Source organism: Protomyctophum bolini, assembly GCF_963924005.1.
Source record: "Protomyctophum bolini genome assembly, chromosome: 22".
NCBI classification, from domain to species: domain Eukaryota; kingdom Metazoa; phylum Chordata; class Actinopteri; order Myctophiformes; family Myctophidae; genus Protomyctophum; species Protomyctophum bolini.
Window position 1 is genome coordinate 15,395,607 of NC_137883.1, and position 21,165 is coordinate 15,416,771.

Here is a 21,165-nt window from a genome sequence, read left to right on the forward strand (position 1 = left end):
GGAGCCAATCACCGTGGCGACATGGCGGATGCGTGTCCGCCCGAGCAGATCTACAAAACAAGTGCTGTCCGGGGACGCCGGTCTGTCGTCCCATCCTCGTGATTTATAGATCGGCTGTTGATTTTTTCCAACGTTGACCGGAACACGGCGCGAGCGGACTGGAAGAAGGAGGAGACTTGTTTTTTTTAGAATAGAGGCTGCGTTTCACGTCAGAATGTGAACATTATGTTGTTATAAACACTGTTTCTAAGCACTTTATAGCACATGGACGCCTAATAGTCCGAACGATATTCAACAAGGAACTCGTCAATTCGAGGACGCGGATCTATCGGTCGATAGGGTAACGTTAAAAGTGTGACTTATCGATTAGTTTGACGTGATGATCACTACTGTGTGTGAGTGAGCCTTAGAGGTGTGAGCTAATTCAGCTAAAGGATGCTAACACTACCAGCTAACATGGATGTTCTTTGGGCCCCTGCATTATTTATTTACTTTTGTTTATGAATTTATTTATTTATGAATTAATTTACTACTGTTAGTAGTTGTCTAAAAAGCAGTTTTTGTTTGATTTGTATTAATTTATGAACACCTCAAGTTAGTTTACCAGATAGTTTGATTGACATACAGATGTGTGTATGTTTAGGAGACATCATCATGGGTCCAGGTGGTTTCATTCAGGTTGTGGTCTGGTCGTGTCTGCTGCTCTGCTCCAGTGTTCTCTCCAATAGTAAGTGTTTTTAGTTTAATTTTAAATAATTCCCTGTGTTGTTATTCTTCATGCTTGTTCATAATATATTCTTAATATATTTGTCTTTCTTTTTAACCTGTGCCCCTCCTTTTTGTGTTGTATTTTTAACCTTATTGTATGCCTGTATGAGCTGTGGGACCATCTGAATTTCCCCTCGGGGATCAATAAAGTATCTATCTATGTCCTCACTGTTTTGCCCGATTCACTGCCTTTTTGCTATTATTTTAATGTTTTATGCTTTTCCTTTTTTTCTTTATTGCTCTGTAAAGCCCTAACCACACCAGAGGGTCGCCATGCAACGCCTTGCAACATGTGATGCAACTACTTGCAAGTTGCAACCATTATTCCCAATGGCAGTTGCAAGGAGTTGCATTGGTGTGGTTTGGGCCTAAAGCACATTGAGCTGCATTTCATGTCATGAAAGGTGCTATTCAAAATAATAAAGTTTATTATTATTATGATCCACAAAAAGCTGACAATCAACTTACTTATAATAGTAATTAATGTCCTTCTCTCTACCACTCCTCCGCTCAGCCAATCAGAAGGTGATCATCGCACCCCAATCCCCGAAGGTGGAGATCGGGAGGAACTTCACGGCCACTTGCGCGCTCACGGGCACCGGTGACGCCAGTGCGGATGACCTGTACTGGGAGTTCAACAAGACGGCCCCGCTGCCCCGCCAGATGTACACCAGGGTCAACGACTCGGCTGTCAGCGTCACGCTCACAGTAGGCGCAGACACTCCCGCCTGGCTGTTCTGCAAGTGCAGCGTCAAGACGCAGATCAATAAGCTGATGCACGGCATCACCCTGACCAAGGGCTGTAAGTTCTGTTGTTCCCTTTGATGCATGGCATCACCCCGGCCTGACCAAGGGCTGGTTGTTCTCTTTCACACGAACGTAAATGTCTTTAAGCTGTGGGAGGTAGAAGTACAGTAACTAGAAATGTCGAAACCAATGTTTTAGAGCCAATAACAACTTGTAACAGAATAATCACAGAGCAAGGTTTTTTTAGATGTATTTTCAAATCCACTTGACTCTTTGTGATTTGCTTTGTTTTTTTAACAATCAAATTGATCAAATCAATGATTATACTTTGGGTGAAGTGAAACATCTAACATGTAGCCTACTTGTACTTTTTGTGGTAAAAGCGCTCAAACTTTCTTCTGTCCTGCCTTGATCTCCTCTTTTCTTCCCTTTCTGTGTTTTCTTGGAAAAATGACACAATGGGAACTATGCACAAAAACAAATTTCACCCACTTTTATTTCTTGTAAAACTGTGATGTGACAATAAAGCTGATTCTGATTTCTGATTGTCTTTCCCCGTCATCCATCCAGATCCTCCAGAGACTCCGTCAGGTCTGTCCTGCATTGCCTCTCAGGACGGCGACCTGATCTCCCCCATCGTTTTCTGTACATGGGAGCCTGGAAAACGTGGCACCGGAGAAGTGCCCACCTACTACACACTGTTCGCTGCCCTTGGAACGTTGTGAGTTTAAACCCTTTCAGTCCCCCACTGCTGTTCATCCAGAAGCGCAGTGTCGAAAAAAACAACAACTTGCGATTGTAATTGGCCCTGTCAAATGTTTTATCCGCGCTATGTGCCTGTGTTCTTCACATAATAATAAGAAAAGAAGAAGACCTATTTGATCCTGCGGGGGAAGTGGCTCTATGCACAGCAGCCATATTGGAAAGAAACTGGGCCTCCTTTTGCATGTCCTTATCAGTGGAAGTAATCTAATGAATGTTTGTTGTCAGCAGTGATAGTAATGTAATGACTGTTCCTCACAGTGATAGTAATGTAATGATGACTGTTCCTCACAGACAGTGATAGTAATGTAATGAGTGTTTGTTCCTCAGCAGTGATGGAGCCGAGGCCAGTGTTGCCCGGCCGAACAGCGGTCAGATCTCCTTTGAGTTGTTCCCTCATTTCACCGGGGTGGACATCTGGGTGGAGGCCACCAACGCTCTGGGGAAAGCCGTCTCAGAACACCTGGCTGTGGAGGATGCCAATCGCTTCGGTGAGTCGACCGTACAGTATGTCTCATCCAGCTTCTGTCCCCTCGCACCCCAAAAAAACGGAAATGCTAAATGATCTGAGAGTGTGCAAATGGATTCAAATGGACCCTTACGGGTCTGTAACTCTGAGGCCAGGGTCCACCTAAAGAACATTGGCTGGTTCTAGAACTGTTTCCGTTCTAGATTATTGGAACTGTGCTTTCACAGAACCGGTGGCCATTTTTTGGTTTCAGTTCCGAACCAACTTTTAGGGTTCTGAATCAATTCATTTTCAGTGGAATCACTCTGACCTTGTTCAATATTAGGCAGGGGAAAAATAATGGAACTGGTTCAACCCAGGTGGAAAAGGGGCCTCAGAGTGTACAAATTGAACCAAACGGACCCTTACTGGTCTGTAACCGGAGTGTACCAATAGATTCAAATTCATTTCTACACTCTCAGAGTTAAAGTATAATGACACTTTGTTAGATATTTGGGTGCAGTTACCATGGCCTTTTGCAACTCCAAATTGGTTAGATAACTCTAACTCTAACGATATCGTTCACCATTGTCTTTGGTATAGTTGTAGTACAGGGTAGCCCGGAACCGAATACCCGAGAGCCAAACCGAGAACCGAGCCGGTTCGGGTTCTTACCCTTGGGGTATGGGTCAGAGACAGAGACAGCCGTGGGTCTCAGTCACTGCGTCGGAGAGGCAGGGGTGACGCTCCTATATGAGCAGTGTCATATCATACGGGTCTTTGGGATGGGGTCTATTATACCTGGGTTTATTTAGAATCTGATCCTTTTTTATCAGCGCCGTTTCGGAACGGGTTCAATTTGATGGACCTGTGCAGTGTGCTACCTTCTGAGTTGTAGTGTGAAGTGAACTCTGCCATCGGCATCTACTGATTCCGGCTCCTTCTGCTTGTTTATGCCGGATACTATCACTTTCTTTCTGAGGTTTACAATAATAGAGGTTTAACTTGACAACGGGGTTGATTCATTCAGTCTGGCTCTCTCTTAACACACACCTGTTTTCTTGTAGTGAAAACGAATCCTCCGTCACACGTGATGCTGATCTCGGAGAAGGTTTTCCCCCAGTCTCTTCTGATGACCTGGACGACACCGATCAAAAAGCAATATGTGGAGCTGACGCATCAGATCCGATACCGCCCCGCGGGCTCCGCTCACTGGACTGAGGTGAGTGCGGCATCACACACGCTTATGAAAGTAAGTTAAAACCATTTTAGAGGGCCAAGGGTCGGCAACCATACTGCAGTGCCATGTTTTCATTTTCTTGATAGTCAGTGTTGCCAAATAAACATCAAAATGTAATATTTTCAACTGATTTTGATTGTCAGGCTATAGACTATAGGCTGTATGTGTACAGTACATAACATAACAATTAACAACTGTTATTCTTTAGTCGCCTTCTTTAGACATATTTTCTCCTCAGTTTTATCCTTTCTGTACAATTATAAGTATTTTGGGGACTCCCCAGTTCAAATATGATTATTTTGGGGGTCCCCAGTTCAAGTAGGATTATTTTTGGGGGGGGGGCCTCAGAACAAATATGATTATCTTGGGGTGGGTCGCAGCCTGGAAAAGGTTGAGAACCACTGGTCTAGAGGTCATGTCATGGTGGAGTGAGTGTGGAAATATAGTGGGCCTCTCCATTGTCAAAGTTGCCCACCCCTGATCTTCAGGTTCCTCTGGAAGAGACGGCCACCAAGGACAAACAGTCGTTCAGGCTGCAGAACCTCAGACCCGCCACCAGCTACGTGTGTCAGGTCAGATGTAAACACCACTCGGAGGGCTACGGATACTGGAGCGACTGGAGCGCCAATAGTACCTCCACAACACCAGAGGACAGTGAGTAGCATTTGGGTATTCATGGTTGGTATTGTTGCAGTGATTTTAAAATAGTTTTAGGTTTTTTTAAAGCCGATTTGAAAGCTCCCAAGAGTCCCAATGTATTGCATTGCAACGTGAGCTTGTAGATCTGCAATGTTTGAAGATGTTGTATGAAGCCTAAAACTAAGGACAGGTTTTTCTAAAACGCAATACAGTTTCAGTTACCGATTGTTTTTCGAAAAGCCTTGGTTTTTTAATGTTTATTTTAGTTAACAAAAACAATGGTTAATTCAAATGTTATTTTTTTTATTTCCGCCTGTCCAGAACCTAGAAGCCCACCAGATGTGTGGAGGGTCATTTCTCCTGGGGATTCTGCAAACAAAAGGAGAGTTCAAGTCATTTCTAAGGTAAATCAATCAGTCTAGCTAATAAGTGGGACATATGTTTATGCCTGTTTTTCACACACTTCTTATTTAAAATACTTCCTATATTTATCCTGGTAGCCGTCGTTAAAGGATAATTACGGTTCCGATTATATCCGATAAAATTACATAACTCCATTCAGAGTGCACTGCTGCTCCAACTGGGTCATACGCTAAATCGCTAATTTTGATAAATCTAAAAAAAATAAAATTCCCTACACATCTATCTTTCATAATGACCAGATACGATGCATGGTGTTTTGTCCCAAAGGAGCTTCTGTAAAAAGGTGAACGAGCGAGCATGCTCTGAGCTACGGTTCGTTCTAGATGGATTTTTCCCCCCCAGCCTCTAGCACTGATTGTTGGATATAATTACATCAGATTGCAGTAAGAAAAAGCACTGGTCTGGAAGTCTCCTTTAATCTGACCCGTGCACTCGCCTGGCGCCCTGGGCCTCGTTCCTTCCCGTTGGTTTAATGCCATGCATTTTATATTTTGTCTTGGGTTAGGATCCCGTGTTGTCCAACGGGAACATCAGAAGCTTTGACGTAAGGGTCCACGGCGTGGAGTGGGAGAGTGTGGCGGTCAACCGCACAGATTGGGACCGCGGCTCCGCTCGGAGGGAAATCACCGTCGTCAAGAACCTGGAGCTGCTCGACAGTCAGTCGGCTTACATCGAAGTGATCGCCCGCAACGGCGCGGGGAAGTCTCCCAAAGCAACCATGCTAATCACCAGACAGGCACAGAGTAGGTGTTCTCGTGTGTCAAAATTACAGTGACAGTTACTGTAGATCATTGGTTCTCAAACGTTTTCATGTCAAGGTCCCCAAATTGACATTTATCAGCCTGCGGACCCCCATTTGTACACCTTTAGCAATGTTTTTATTTCAAGGACCCCCAGTTTGACATGCATTAGGGCTACGGACGCCCATTTAACGGCATTTCTATCTCTGGGACCCAGAGATAAAAACCTATGTTAATTTAACTCTGAGAGTCTACAAACAAATGGGTTCAGAAATATGAATAACCCCTAGTTTGACATGTCACATACTACTTAAAGCATAATTCAAATTGTTGCCTTATATAGATTTTCAATGGTACCCCAACGTTAAACCCCTGAATTTACCATGATCCAAAATGTATAATAATCAATTTTGAATATGTTATTTGGATGACCCTATAAGGATCATAAAAAACCTTGAACGATTACTATTGCAATTTATTTTGGGTCACGCCCCTTTTTAGATTAGATTGACTGGCCTATAACCTCAGTCTTAGCCGGCCATGTAAGCCCCATAACCTCATATCAGTTTTAACCGGCCACGTAAGTCAGTTTCCTGATGCTTTCACTTTGGTGGCAGTAATTTCACTTCCGTGTTTCCTAATCGTAGCCAGTAGGTTCTAGGCAAGCCTGCTTGCGATTATCGGTTGATAACATTTGAAGCAGGTGAATTAACAGTGGTTTGTGTGTGTGTTTACAGAGCTGCCTGCGGTGGGCGCGCTGACGTGTCGTGGTAACGGTGGCACCCTGCGGGTGGAGTGGCAAACCCCCACCCTGCCCCCGGACCCTCTCCGCTACGATGTAACCCACTACGTGGTAGAGTGGGTGGCGGTCAGCGGAGGACAGCTGGACTGGCAGAGAGAGCTGGGGAACGCCACCGGAACCAACATCAGAGGTGATAATAATGTATAACATTATGGTGGCAAAACTTTGACTCAAATTCAAAAATAGCAGCTCTCCAATCTCGCGACGTGTCCGTGTCGCATTGACATGTTTTGAGCTTGCAGATCTGCTATTTGTCTTGACGAATAGGTAGTGCATCTTGTATTCAAATTGGCTCAAGGGAGGAACGGCTGGCAGACCACATCATCACGCTCATCTCATGCTAACCTTAATGTGTCGTCAATGTCATGGTATACACTGATTAAATCATCGATCTCCATATGGGATATATGGGATATATAAACATTACAAGTTACAACAGTATGTACATACAGTTTAGACATACTGTAAAACGTGCATAAGGTTAGACATAAGGTCACGTCGGTAGGTCCACAAAGCGGCTTATGTACATGAGATAAAGTGCAAACAGAGTGTCAACATAGTCAGGTTCAACCACATACCTTTTTATGTATTGTTTTTTAGGTAGGGTAAGTGATTTTCTTTGGTTAAAATAAGTCTTAGAAAGCTCTATATTGTGATAGTACTACAGAGTGTTTGTTCAGTAACAGGAGTCTCCATGTCTCCAGCTTTTTATGAAACAGAAAATGCATTTTCAGGTCGGGATACCGATTTTATCCAATCAGTCAGGATACAGATTAAACAAGTGGAATTGTAAGTGATGACACAAAGAAATGAGCAGACACAATTGGAACTGGAACACTGATAAATGGCTACTCTGGCTACTGGAATTTTGTCACCTACCAGAAAATGTATTTTCTGTTTATTAAAGAACTGGAGAGACAAGGAGACCCCTGTTAACACTATAGCATTGATTACGATCAGAATGGTGATTTAACTAACGTTTTAACAAAAAAATATCACTAACCCTACTTTAAAATCAGCCCTGCTGAAATGGTTAACATGGCAGTAACCTTGTTCTTCATGTGTCCATCAGGTGACCTGGAGAAGTTCAAGCGCTACAACATTTCCGTGTATCCTCTGTACAACTCTGGACGGGTGGGAGCAGCCAGGACGGAGGCTGCCTATCTGGAGCAAGGAGGTGACTGAGGACTGTTCATTAGGCTCAGACCTGGTTTGATTTTGTCAGCAAAGTTCGATTTAGTTTTAGTCATAGTCTTTTGGAAAAAATAAATCAAAAAATTAGTGTTAGTCTCATTTTAGTTGACTAAATATCATACGACTTCAGTCAACTAAATCTACAGTTGATTTAGTAGACAAAACAATATTTTGACGGTCCTTGATGGGGTCGTAATGGCTGATTTTACCCTTGGTTGCATGCTGAGAATAGCAGATCTACAAGCTCACAATGTTCACAAAGATTTTAGATGTGCTATTTTCTGCTATATGCTGGGGGCGTGTTCTCTCCTCCGCGTCATCAGTGCCCATACCCGAGGCGGGGTAGGTGAAAGGGCCTTGTGTGGAGTTTACATGCAGAACATGTATTTTAGATTTCTTTGCCTTTTTTTTGCCATTGTTCTCTGAGCCAGAACTGTGTGATTGCGAAGGCATTGGCATGGCATGTGACACAGCTTGAAGGTGTACACATAAGCGAATAGGATAGAGATAGGAAGTATTATGTACAGGAAGTAATTTGGTAATGCAGGTGCGAGGGGGCTTAAATTAATTTATTAAATTGGTGCGATTAGATTTTGTGTTGACATTGCAGTGCCATTGGAGAGTTCAATGTGTGTTTACATGTTTCATTGCAGTGCCATTGGAGGGTTCAATGTGTGTTTACATGTTTCATTGCAGTGCCATTGGAGGGTTCAATGTGTGTTTACATGTTTCATTGCAGTGCCATTGGAGGGTTCAATGTGTGTTTACATGTTTCATTGCAGTGCCATTGGAGGGATCCTCGGTGAGGCTAAACGGAAAGCCCGGGAGCACGGAGGTCGTGCTAGAGTGGAAGGCCATCCCTCAAGACAAATGCCGTGGTTTCATCACCAACTACACCGTCTTCTACTCCACTGGACACGGGGACGAGAAAGGTTTGTTTATAATCAAGATCAGTGAACCTTTTGAATTTTAAGGACTCCCAGTTTGATATGCATTGAAAATAAAACTGAGCTCAACTTAGGAGGGGATATAGGAGTGTGTGGCTTGATTTAATTTCGTTGCACGATAGGCCACTACGCGCAGCTAATTAAATCATGGCCTTAACAGAACTGATCTATCCCACGGTTAATCATGACAGCAGTGACATCAACTCTTTAAAATGTGTACTTAACATATTAGTGTTCGCACCGCTGGCCCAACTTCAACCAGTGTTTAAATATTTTGTTTTCAGTTGGTAGAGCATTCTGAGTAAGATGACTGACCCAAAGTTGTGCTGCTACCTAGTGCTATAGCATGGGCACATTTCTTAATAATGATGACTCAAGCAGGACCTCCCGTACGGGGCACTTTCCCTTCTTGACATTCTAACTCCCTTTTCTGTGGAAGTTCCTGACCTCCCAGTAACACAGACAAGTCATCACTCGTCACAGCGCAGAGCGCACCATCATTTAGTGCGCTGTTTCACAACTAGTCTTCACAAACAAATCATCTCTTCTGGCCGTCCCTGGCACATTGTATTGTAATGTACCCTGTGTGTTTGTCCCGTGTGTGTGTGTGTGTGTGTGTGTGTGTGTGTGTGTGTGTGTGTTCGTGCGTGTGTGCATGCGCAGAGCAAATGGTGTCGGCAGACACGTACACGTACAAGCTGACCTCGCTGTCGAGCAACACCAAGTACATGGCGTGGATCATGGCCTCCACGGAGCGGGGCTCAATCAATGGCACCGAGCACTCCTTCAGCACTGCGAAATACGGTAAGTGGTTCGGAGCCGGTCTGAGGCTGGGACCTTAACCCCAAATATAATGAAACTTATACGAGGCTGACACCTTAACCCCAAATATGATGAAACTTATACGAGGCTGGGACCTTAACCCCAAATATAATGAAACTTATACGAGGCTGGCACCTTAACCCCAAATATGATGAAACTTATACGAGGCAGGGACCTTAACCCCAAATATAATGAAACTTATACGAGGCTGGGACCCAAATATAACGAAACATATATGGTGAGGGGTGCAGGCTTTAGTTCCGACATACTATTGATCCGAAACCTCAATCCTAACCTAACCCTAACCGCAAGCACGGGAGCAGCGCATGTCGGACCATCGCTTTTTCGCATCGCATCGCATGTCCCCCCGCTTCGGATCTTCGGTGTCGGAAAAGCGTGCGCACCCCTACGGTGAGTGGTTCTGAGCCGGTTTGAGGCTGGGACATTAACCCCAAATATAATGAAACTATTAGAAGTATTTTAGAATAAAAATAGAATTATAATAGATTTTGTTTCATAATCAACTAAACTGACGATTAGTCCATTAAGACCAGAGGCCGATTCTACAAATGCCTTCTAAATCTATAGTTCTCACAATTTCAAGAATTTTCCAAATATGTTCAAAAATAGCAGATGTACAAGCTCACAGCATGGCACAAAGTGATGTGCTGTGAGCTTGTAGGCTACATATGCTATTTTTTAATGGCCAACGCAAAAATAGAAAATGACACGGATGCTTGACACTGGTATTTGGCAATAGTTGGGCGGCAGCCAGGGACTATTTGGAGATTCTTGCCATGTCAAAGTTTATGAAGCGCTGATTTAGCTGACTGAGGCGTTTAATCACAACCTCCCCCGTTCAGTTCCGACTGGAGACATGTGTTGCATTTCCTCCCCTGTCTGCTCTCAGTTTCCTGCCATTGTTCAGTCTAACGGAACACAGAAGGACCTCAAACTCTTCCTAACATAGTGGACATGCTTTCCTAAAGTAGTGCACATGTTGTTTTTCTGTCAAAGTCATTCTCAACCTGTGGTTTGTGAGGACAAGTGAGCCCCCAAATAATTGTCAAAACACTAAGATTTCAATGATAACTAGAAAGCGAGAGAAAGAGAAAAACACAAATTTCTTTGAAAAGTGCGTTTTCATGATACTGCTTAAAGTATATTAGGTTAGTTCAATTGATCCAAGCAGGAACATAATCGATTGATTGATGGATCATAAACGTGTTCCTTTCAGCTCCGGGGCAGATCGAAGGCATCGTGGTTGGAGTTTGTCTTGGCTTCCTGTTCTTCGTGGTTCTGACCATGCTGCTGTGCATCTACAAGAAGGAGACGTAAGTTTCATTATCACCTTTTTACACTTGAAGAGTCTTTTGCGCTGACTCTTGTGTTCTCTATGATGTGACATGACTCTTGTGTTCTCTATGATGTGACATGACTCTTGTGTTCTCTCTGTGAGGTGTCATGACTCTTGTGTTCTCTCTGTGAGGTGTCATGACTCTTGTGTTCTCTCTGTGAGGTGTCATGACTCTTGTGTTCTCTCTGTGAGGTGACATGACTCTTGTGTTCTCTCTGTGAGGTGACATGACTCTTGTGTTCTCTCTGTGAGGTGTCATGACTCTTGTGTTCTCTCTGTGAGGTGACATGACTCTTGTGTTCTCTCTGTGAGGTGTCATGACTCTTGTGTTCTCTCTGTGAGGTGACATGACTCTTGTGTTCTCTCTGTGAGGTGTCATGACTCTTGTGTTCTCTCTGTGAGGTGACATGACTCTTGTGTTCTCTCTGTGAGGTGACATGACTCTTGTGTTCTCTCTGTGAGGTGACATGACTCTTGTGTTCTCTCTGTGAGGTGTCATGACTCTTGTGTTCTCTCTGTGAGGTGACATGACTCTTGTGTTCTCTCTGTGAGGTGACATGACTCTTGTGTTCTCTCTGTGAGGTGTCATGACTCTTGTGTTCTCTCTGTGAGGTGTCATGACTCTTGTGTTCTCTCTGTGAGGTGACATGACTCTTGTGTTCTCTCTGTGAGGTGTCATGACTCTTGTGTTCTCTCTGTGAGGTGACATGACTCTTGTGTTCTCTCTGTGAGGTGACATGACTCTTGTGTTCTCTCTGTGAGGTGACATGACTCTTGTGTTCTCTCTGTGAGGTGACATGACTCTTGTGTTCTCTCCGTAGTGTGACATGACTCTTGTGTTCTCTATGATGTGACATGACTCTTGTGTTCTCTCTGTGAGGTGACATGACTCTTGTGTTCTCTCTGTGAGGTGACATGACTCTTGTGTTCTCTCCGTAGTGTGACATGACTCTTGTGTTCTCTCTGTGAGGTGACAAGACTCTTGTGTTCTCTCTGTGAGGTGACATGACTCTTGTGTTCTCTCTGTGAGGTGACATGACTCTTGTGTTCTCTCCGTAGTGTGACATGACTCTTGTGTGTTCTCCACAGAATAAAAAAGAACTTCTGGCCTCAGATCCCCAACCCAGGAAGCAGCAGTATCGGCACTTGGTCACCTGACTTCCCTTCCAAAGTAAGAGCTCCATCTTGTTGTATATTGCATCACCCACACCCATAGTCTCAAGACTGTTGCCTCTCGCAATTTTCAAATGCTTCCGTCATACAGTCTGGAAAACGGAAGCTCTATCCATGAGTAAAGCCCACCACACACCGGCTGCGTGCGCCGCGCGGCGGACACGGCCGCCTCCATTATTTTCAATGAACCTATCGCACACCGGCTCCGTCCGCCGCGTCGCCTGGCGCGCCGATAGAACACAGTTCTATTTTCCAGGTGGCGCCGCACGGCAACGCGTCGCAGACGGTGTGTGATGGGCTTGAGTGATAAAGCGGATGTGACACATGCCGCCACTTGGTACAGCGGCAAAAACAAATCCTACTCAAAGCAAAACAGCGTGTCGAATGTTGAAGCTAAAATTGATAGTTTGTTTGCTTTGGTTTATTTCTTCTTTCATTAGTTTTATCCGTTTTAATTCCATGATAATTTTCTGTGTTCATCTATCCGTGCACAAATAACATGAATCTCCCGCTCTATGCTCCTGTCCCGGTTGTGTTTCTAATGGCACTACAGTTCCGTGAGCACTGTGTCGTGACTCGTGATTATTCGAATATCTTTCCACTTCCAGTCTGAGCAGCAGAGGAGATTGTGAAATAGTTGTCTGGCTACACAAGACTACATCACCCAGAACACATTAAAGTTCTCAAGACTACATCACCCAGAACACATTAAAGTTCTCAAGACTACATCACCCAGAACACATTAAAGATCTCAAGACTACATCACCCAGAACACATTAAAGTTCTCAAGACTACATCACCCAGAACACATTAAAGTTCTCAAGTCGCCACGACTGATTTCACTCATTTGGATTCCATAGAAGCCAGCAGCATGTCTTCTATGGACGCATGTGGCGCAAATGTGCAATTAAAAATAAGAGCATTTGAAGTGGTCAAACTAGCAATATGTGCAGAAGCATCTTCCATAAAATCCTAATGGTCTGAGATATTTCACAAAAGCAAATGTTTAAGCCTCAATCGGGCAGTATGGACGGCAGCAAAAATATTACTAAATCACCATGTTGTTACATAATAGTGCTCATTGTTCAGGAAACCGCAAGTGTTTCACAAATCACACATTACTGTTAGTGTTGGTCACAATTTTTCAGTTATGAGATTTTATTTAGCTTCACTACATTTATATTAACCACTTTTACCATAGCCTGATGGCCTTCCAACATTTGTTTTTTGTAAACTTTTTCCAAAATAGCAGATTCAGTATTTGATATTGGAAATAGAGTATTTGTTAAGTAACAGGGGTCTCCCTGAGATAGAAGTGAGAACTCGTGGCAGGATAGAAGATAAGCGAAATTGGCAACCCACCTGAAAATGCTGTTTATAGTAAAGAGCTGGAGAGACCCCTGTTACTGAACACTACAGCAATTATCACAAAATAGAGCTTGTACTTAGAACATTGTTTCAACCATACAATATCACTTATGCTAAGTGGTTAATGGTTAGTGTAAAGGTACATTGAAATTGTAGTTATTGAAGTGATTATAAGACTACATCTAAAATCACATATTATGAGGAAGAGCGTGAAGTCGATCGGATCGGCTGTTCTCCACAACCGGCCCCTCCTCCGAGCGGTTGTCCGACACGGCAGTTCTTTTGAAACCCAGTCATTAATTTGACCGCTGACCCTCCCCAAACCCCGCAGGCCGACACGCCCAACGAGGACGCCCTGACAGACGTCAGCGTAGTCAAGGTGGACATGTGCGGTGACGGCCATTCGCCGTTTTTCGACGACGACAAGAACTGCCTGCCGCTGAAGAAGGACAAGTACCTGTCGGAGGAGCACAGCAGCGGCATCGGAGGCGACTCCTCCTGCACGTCCTCGCCGCGCCAGAGCGTGTCGGACAGCGACGAGGGCGTGGGCGAGTCTGCCGAGACCACAGCGAGCACGGTGCAGTACTCATCTGTGGTAGCCGCCTCGTCCGCCACCACCAACGCTAGCTGCAACGGCTACAAGGGCCAGCACCCCGGCGCCGCCTTTGCACGCTCCGAGTCCACGCAGCCCCTGCTGGACTCGGAGGAGAACCCCGACACGCCGGAGGCCACTTCCGGCGGACAGATGCAGCGGTTCCCGCCGCCGCGCAACCCGTGTTTCCTGCTGCGCGGCACTAACGGCGCGCATGGGGGGGGGGAGGAGGAGGAGGAGGAGCGAGGTGGGTCGCTATTGCTCAAGTTCTGCCCGCTGGAGGAGGCGTCGCCGCAGGCCACGCCCACGGAGGACATCGCCAGGGAGTTGGCGGAGACGCGGCAGGCGGCCTCCAGTTACACGCCGCAGCTGGGCGATTACCGGCCGCAGTGACGGAACCAAGCTATGTTCGTGATCGGTTGTTGTCACGCCGGTGCCATGCACCGGAATTAACCGATCTGTAAGCTCACAACGCGCCTTTCAGTGCCGCGTTATAGGTCGGCTGGTTCCGGTTCCAAGGCGCCACGGCACAGCGACGTATATAAAGCCCTTAAGGACGTCACGTTTTGCTTGTTAAATGGTCTGTGCCTCGAAAACGGTTTATTTCAGAGTTTCGGAAAAACGGACGGAACCACCTTGTAGACATTTTCATCAGTGTTTTTGCAGAAAACTAAAGTCCGAAGTGCAGAATTAGACCCCCGAGGGTCTGTTTTTGTACCGTCTGACAGGACTGAACTGGGTGTTAAATGTGTAAAATGCTTTGTTATTACATTATTATACTCTGAATATGACCCGAGTCATATACCATATTTGCCCAAATAGTAGCCTGGGCGTTTATTTCAAAAATCAGACTTGGTTGGGACCACAGGCATTTAAAAGTACCAGGCAGTTATTTGCTGCAGGCTTTTCGTTTCTTTTCGCACCGACCTGCACCAGACATTTAGTTTTTAGTGCAAAAAGTACCGCATACGGTAAACATAGGCATAGATCAACATGTATTAGTGCAACAATAATGTCTAATACCGTACTAAAAATACATCTAAGCTATAGTACCTTTTTCAATAAAGCAGCACAAAATAAAAGTGTTGCTTATAGGTGGAGTTTCACATTTGCCCTGGGGGGGAGCGGGGACAAAACAAAAGTTTAACACAGTCCAACTTCTGCGCGTCTTATTAATACTGACAAACGCAAAGGGAATAGAAAAGACACAACGGTCACGTCACTATATCATGCCACAGGGCTGGACCGCTGGCCTAGTGGTTCGGGCACCTAGGCCCAATGTAGCCTGGCAGCTTGTCGCTGGTTTGAGTCCCAAGCCAGACGGTCTTTCCTGCGTGTCTGTCTCCTAATACCATTCAATAAAGGCAGAAAAAAGCCCCACAAATATCTTTAAAAGTGTAGTCCCCCCCATGAACTCCGCCCATGGATATGCTATTTTCAGCGCGTGGCACCGTCATGCAACAAAGAATAAATTAGGCTTAAAAAAATGCTAATAATCGCCCCAGCGTTTTCTCGGACCAGCGTTTAATACGCTAAATGGGGTCAAACCCTCAGCGGCTATTAGGTTCCCGGTCGCAATTTGCTGCTGGGCTACTATTTGGATAAAAAAAATATATATATATATATATAATTGTGTGTGTGGACATCACAGTAATAGCAAAAACATTGTTTGTCTTCGTCATTCTCAGTACGTTTATGTATATTATATTGCACTCGAATGTAATCCAATATAGATCTAGAAGCAGCACTTCTTGCCAACAACATTTCACTGCCACTGCGTTTGGTTTTTCAAGATCAAATGCATCAGGCTGGATTATTGTTATTTTTTTAAGTACATTTACCAATGCTAAGATCAGTTGGGAAGCGAAATATTGTCTCCGATGGTTATAAGAATTATTTCAAGACATGATTTTGTTTGAATCATATGAATGGCGGGTCCATGATGCTACTATAGAGCACCAAAGTCTGACGTCAATATTGGTAGAGGGTGCTACAGATTCATGTACTTTTGTCATTGTAATCCCCATCCCCTCATATAAGAACTGTGTTTGAAAAATAAACAAATCATCCCGGCCGTTTCACTCGTTTGCATATGAAGAATCAACTGACTGAAAGAAAACACTAATGTTACTGCTGCCGAATTGGATACATTTTCTCTAGAATATGTCAGTCAGTCAAATATGACTGACTGTCGTAAACAATACAGAGACACCTCCCCGACAATATCGCCGAGACAGTTCCTTTATTTTTGGACCACACTAGTTCTTATATGAGACTATTTTAAGATGACCCCATGTTATTCTCCATAGAGAAAAAGGTCCATGAATCAGGGGATGAGCGAGTGACGTCAGGACTTTGGCGCTCTATAGACTATGCACAGCAGACATTGGCTAGCAATTTGGCCTCCACCTTACTTCCTTCACGGGTGTTACCGATGCTAATGAAGGCTCTGTTCAATTCCGGTGTTGCTATTGTGCATGTTGGCTCACTGGAAATGGCCACTTGCGGGTCTGTAACTCTTATTATTTTAAGTTTTTAACTGTTCTTAATTTCTTATACTGTCATGTAAAACATATTGATATTACGTAATGTGATTTATTTCTTTGTGGACCGCAGGAAGAGTGGCTGCCGCTAAGGGAGTAGCTAATGGGGAGGTGACTGCCCATAAGGCAGACATCCTGTTAGTCAGACCTGCGTGGCCGGTTAAGACTCACCTTTGCTGCGGGTTAAAAATCACCCGTAGGCAGGTCACCGGGTTACAACAAATCCGTGCTGTGGGTGGTCCTTGAGGCGGTTCCAGGTGGTCCCCAGCTAAATGACGGAGAGTTGAGAACAAAATGGACCCTTATTAGATCTTTAACTCTTTGAGAGTAAAATTAAACCAAAATTATGGTGAAACCCTTTGGGTCCATTCGGTTTGGGGTCTGAAAGGCTAAATGTCATCAAATGGTGGTCCGTGGCTCAAATGCCAAATTAATACTGGGCCTTGAATTAAACCCATGAATTAAACAAACGATAAACAAACTCCTGAGAGTGTACACATGGAACCAAATACTGTTTTATTACTTGTACACAGACTTAAGCTATAGGGGTCGTTGATATAATTTCAGAACCACCGTGCTAAACTAAATGGAACACATCTTAATTAGTATAACTGTTAACACCTGTGAAGGAAGTAAGGAAGACGCCCTATTGGGACAGTAAAGACATCTGGGCGTGCTGAGGTGACCTCTGACAGTTCAGATACCGCTCGTCACAACTTCTCATTTACATCATTTTGGAGCTATAATAACGTACCCTTTCCGAACTAGTTTGGACGTCGGACAGGAGGAAGCTTGTCTATTCTGTTACGTATATCCGTTATGTGTAATTGCTGCTTGCGTGACTTTTTGTTTTGTTTCTGTTTGTAAAGAATTGTCCAGTTGTGAAGGCTGTTATCTTGGACGTGTGTCCGAGACGAGTGTGAGGTTTGTGATAGACGGATGGCAAATGGAGATTTTAACCACTTGAAACCTACCGTGACCTTATTCATGGGGCAAACGATTCTGCAAATAGCAGATCAAGATGCAAGTTCGAGCTTGTCGATCTGCTATTTTTTACCGAAGAGATTTGGCATAGAGGGAAAAATGGTCTGGGACTCCAGGCAATGAAGTATAAGGGGTTGTTGTGCATTGTGAACTTCTATGAGATTTCATCTCATCTATACTAGAGGGAGAAAAGGGGGGGGGGGGTTACTTCTGACCCATGGGGGACCCCAAGCAACAAACTATACAGCTTTTAAGTTTTTTGTAAGGGTCCTTCAATAAGACTGCATTCATCGGGCCTATGTAATGTTACATGACTGTAAAATGCAAACACATTACTGTATATGGCTTGTATCATTCTGTTACTGACATTTTATCTATGAGCATATTATCACATAGGAAACGGTATATTTCATATGACATGAACAAATCCCACGTCTTTGTGTTTCTTTTTTTATTATTATTATTTTGAAAGTTTCTGAACCTGTATTTAAGCATGGATGTAATTCACATTGTAAATAATTGTGCAATATTAGACTTAGACCAGTGGTTCTCAAACTTTTCAGGCCACAACCCCCCAAATTAATCACATTTCAACTGGGGTTCTTCTCAAGTTCTCACATAGGATCATGTGTTTCTTTTTTTTCTTAAATATATTTTTTATCCCACAATTTTGTAACCCATTTTTCACCCCTGTGTCAATCATCTACTGTGATCCTGGGCTCTGCACACCCTCCGCCAACCTGGGGAGAGCAACGGACTTAACTCATGCTTCCTTCATGCTTGAGTGTCCAAGTTGCTCCTTTACACCTGACAGGGGGGAGTTTCCCTGGTTGGACGTAGCACGTGAAAGGAACACGTTATTCCAACCAGTTCCTTTCCCCTCCATCAGGCGCCCCGGCTGGCCAGGGGGAGGCAGTTTAGAGACCAGGATTACTGCATGTTTTTGTCAGGGTACCTACCCTAGGGGACACGGGGATCATGTGTTTCTATCTGGGGTTCTTCTCACATAGGATCATGTGTTTCTATCTGCCTCTGTTTTCTGCATCTTCTTCTGTCACTCCAGCCATCTGCACGTCCTCTCATTAGGCATGTAACCATTCAGTCAACTTGCGATACGATTCCAATCATCATTTGTTTAAACATTTATTTTCCGGACAAATATATGACTAAAATATATTATATTTTTAATTTTTTCTCTTACACAAATCAACAATCAAAAAATCTTTCTCTTTTAATTTTCTACCTTTTCAATACAGTAGCAAGGAAATTACTAACTTTTTTCAATTCTCGTACAAATATCCTGTATTTTCTTTTCACGTTTTAAACGTTATCGATTTACGATACTTTGCTACATTCCTATAACTCTCACCACGTCCATAAACCTGTTTGGTCTTCCTCTTTTCTCACCTGTCAGCTCCATCTTCAGCATCCTCCTCACCTCTCCTCTGCACATGCCCATGTGAGCTTGTAGCTATTTTCATAACGTTTCACCATTTCATTTTTTTTTTTATAGTTTGTGTATTGTCACTTTTGACGCAGTAATGGTATTTTTTATATTTATTTCATTTTAGAGGTATTAAAAAGGTCTTAATAGTCCTTAAATTGTCACTTTAGAAATGTGCAGATTGCACATTGAGCAAATCATCTGGGGACCTCCCCCAAAACCATTTGACCCATAGTTTGAGAACCACTGCAATAGAGGTTGAGTTCTGGTAATGTGATAATGTATTGTTTCTAAATCGTCTCATGAAACCAGATTACTGGAGATATCCATTGTGCTCTCATGCAATCTATTCACACACTACCTTACGTTTAGGACGGGGAACCTACTGTATGCCACATTGCCATCAGAAATTAAGTGCCCTTTTTCCCCATGCAAAATGTTTAACATCCGCCATGTTTAACATGAAATAAAGGCTTTACAATGTTTCTCAAGGCTCGCAAGCTTCTCTGATATCCGCTATAACTACAATCTGATTGATTTTGACAGCAAATTATTAGCAAATATTTTAGTGACTTGAAATGTTTTACTTTGAGCCGAGTTTTAGATGGCTAAATATAAGATTTTAGTAGACATCAGTTGATGTTGTCATCAAAATGTATTTTGGCAACTTGGTTGCATGCTGAGAATAGCTGATCTAAGCTCACAAAGTTGTGAGCTTGTAAATTTGCTATTATCAGAGTGCAACACCCGAGCTCAGCCAAACAAAATTACTTTTCTTTTAGGTCTACTGGATCTCTTCCCTAACATTTTAGTCTAGTTTTTTTTGTTATTATATGTAGTCTTAGTTTTAGTGGTCATAGATTATTTAGTTTTCGTCAATTAAAAAAGGTCAACGAAAAACATTCGACATGGTATGACTACAGTATCTCTGAGTTCCATAATTATCTTTCATCTCCATAATTAACTCTCATTCTGGTAGTGATCATTATATTGCGTAAAACACTGACCCAGTTTTGTATTGGGCTGGAATATACTTCATGTAAGAAAAGCATCCGAAAAAACTTTACTTAAGGACGACTTCAGCCATTATCGACCTAGCTATTATCTTCATATAATTGGTCCTCACTAATGCTCGTAACATGGTACCATTTCTGTCTACTCACTATCTGCTAGTTCTGAAATGTTCCAAAAAATGGAACATATGGTCATATTTATCTACATATATGAAGATATAGCCTATGGACCTGAATGTGGCATTTACATGACACTATATAAGAGCCATATATGTTGCATATACTACTTATCTACATATATGCACACATATGAACCTGAATATGACATTTGTTGCATATTATGTTCCATATATCTGCCATATACAGTATGAACATAGTCTGTTCCTATTAGTTCTTTCCGTATACCCACTGTGGAGCTTTTTTTTCACACTACGTGTCTCGCAGACGCGTCACTGATCCAGGCAAGAACTCCTGCATCCCTCACTCCCCATCTGAAACGGCCTTAAGTCTTTCGAATAACAAACCATTCATTTTAGTCTAGTGAATCTAGTTAGTCAACTAAAATATTTTGATATTTAGTCGACAGACTAGTCACTAGACTTTTAGTCATAGTCTTAGTCTTAGTCAACCAAATTAACACTGGGTCACAGACACAAGAGGCGACAGAATGGCAGACAATGACAGCAAATGACAGCAATACAAGATCCAGACATACAGACTGTAGACACTAGACGGACACACTTTTGAATAGCCTGCTCTATACAAACAGAAACGACTCCAAATCACTGCAAATCTTGTCAAACTTTTTAATTAACAAAACAAAAACAAAGTAAAAAAAACTAAAAACTGAACAATAATGAACACAACTGATAAACATTCATGTGTTTCCCCCAGCGTTTTGACAAGTTTTATACCCCTAAATGGCAAACCTGTTTCTACGACAATCACTTCAACGCTTTTAAGAGAAATAAAAACAGAAACCTTCCGAAAGAATACATTTCACATCCCTTATCTTTGCTACATGAAAATATAAAACATAATAATGGTGTAAATCAGATTCCAATAAAAGAAAACTGTTTTTCTTTACGTTGTCAATATATCTTTTCACAAATGTCCTATCACATAATAGAACTGGATTAATTAGGCCTTGATATGAGCT

The 21,165-nt window shown here is 43.1% G+C and overlaps 1 protein-coding gene across 2 annotated transcripts; it reads left to right on the forward strand.

The window, feature by feature from the left end:
• The first annotated feature begins 196 nt into the window (after positions 1-196).
• Positions 197-19,484, forward strand: il6st (interleukin 6 cytokine family signal transduce). 2 transcript variants are annotated; one of them, XM_080756587.1, is made up of 16 exons: positions 197-340; positions 644-727; positions 1,283-1,570; positions 2,086-2,236; positions 2,608-2,768; positions 3,793-3,947; positions 4,454-4,619; positions 4,926-5,008; positions 5,533-5,770; positions 6,505-6,699; positions 7,642-7,746; positions 8,546-8,695; positions 9,374-9,514; positions 10,770-10,866; positions 11,979-12,060; positions 13,762-19,484. In XM_080756587.1, the coding sequence occupies exons 2-16, from the start codon at positions 655-657 to the stop codon at positions 14,413-14,415; spliced, it is 2,739 nt and encodes a 912-aa protein (XP_080612713.1). In that variant the 5' UTR covers positions 197-340; positions 644-654; the 3' UTR covers positions 14,416-19,484. The 2 variants fall into 2 exon arrangements, with proteins under 2 accessions (XP_080612713.1, XP_080612714.1); XM_080756588.1 differs by having other exon boundaries at positions 2,611-2,768.
• Positions 19,485-21,165: the final 1,681 nt, after the last annotated feature.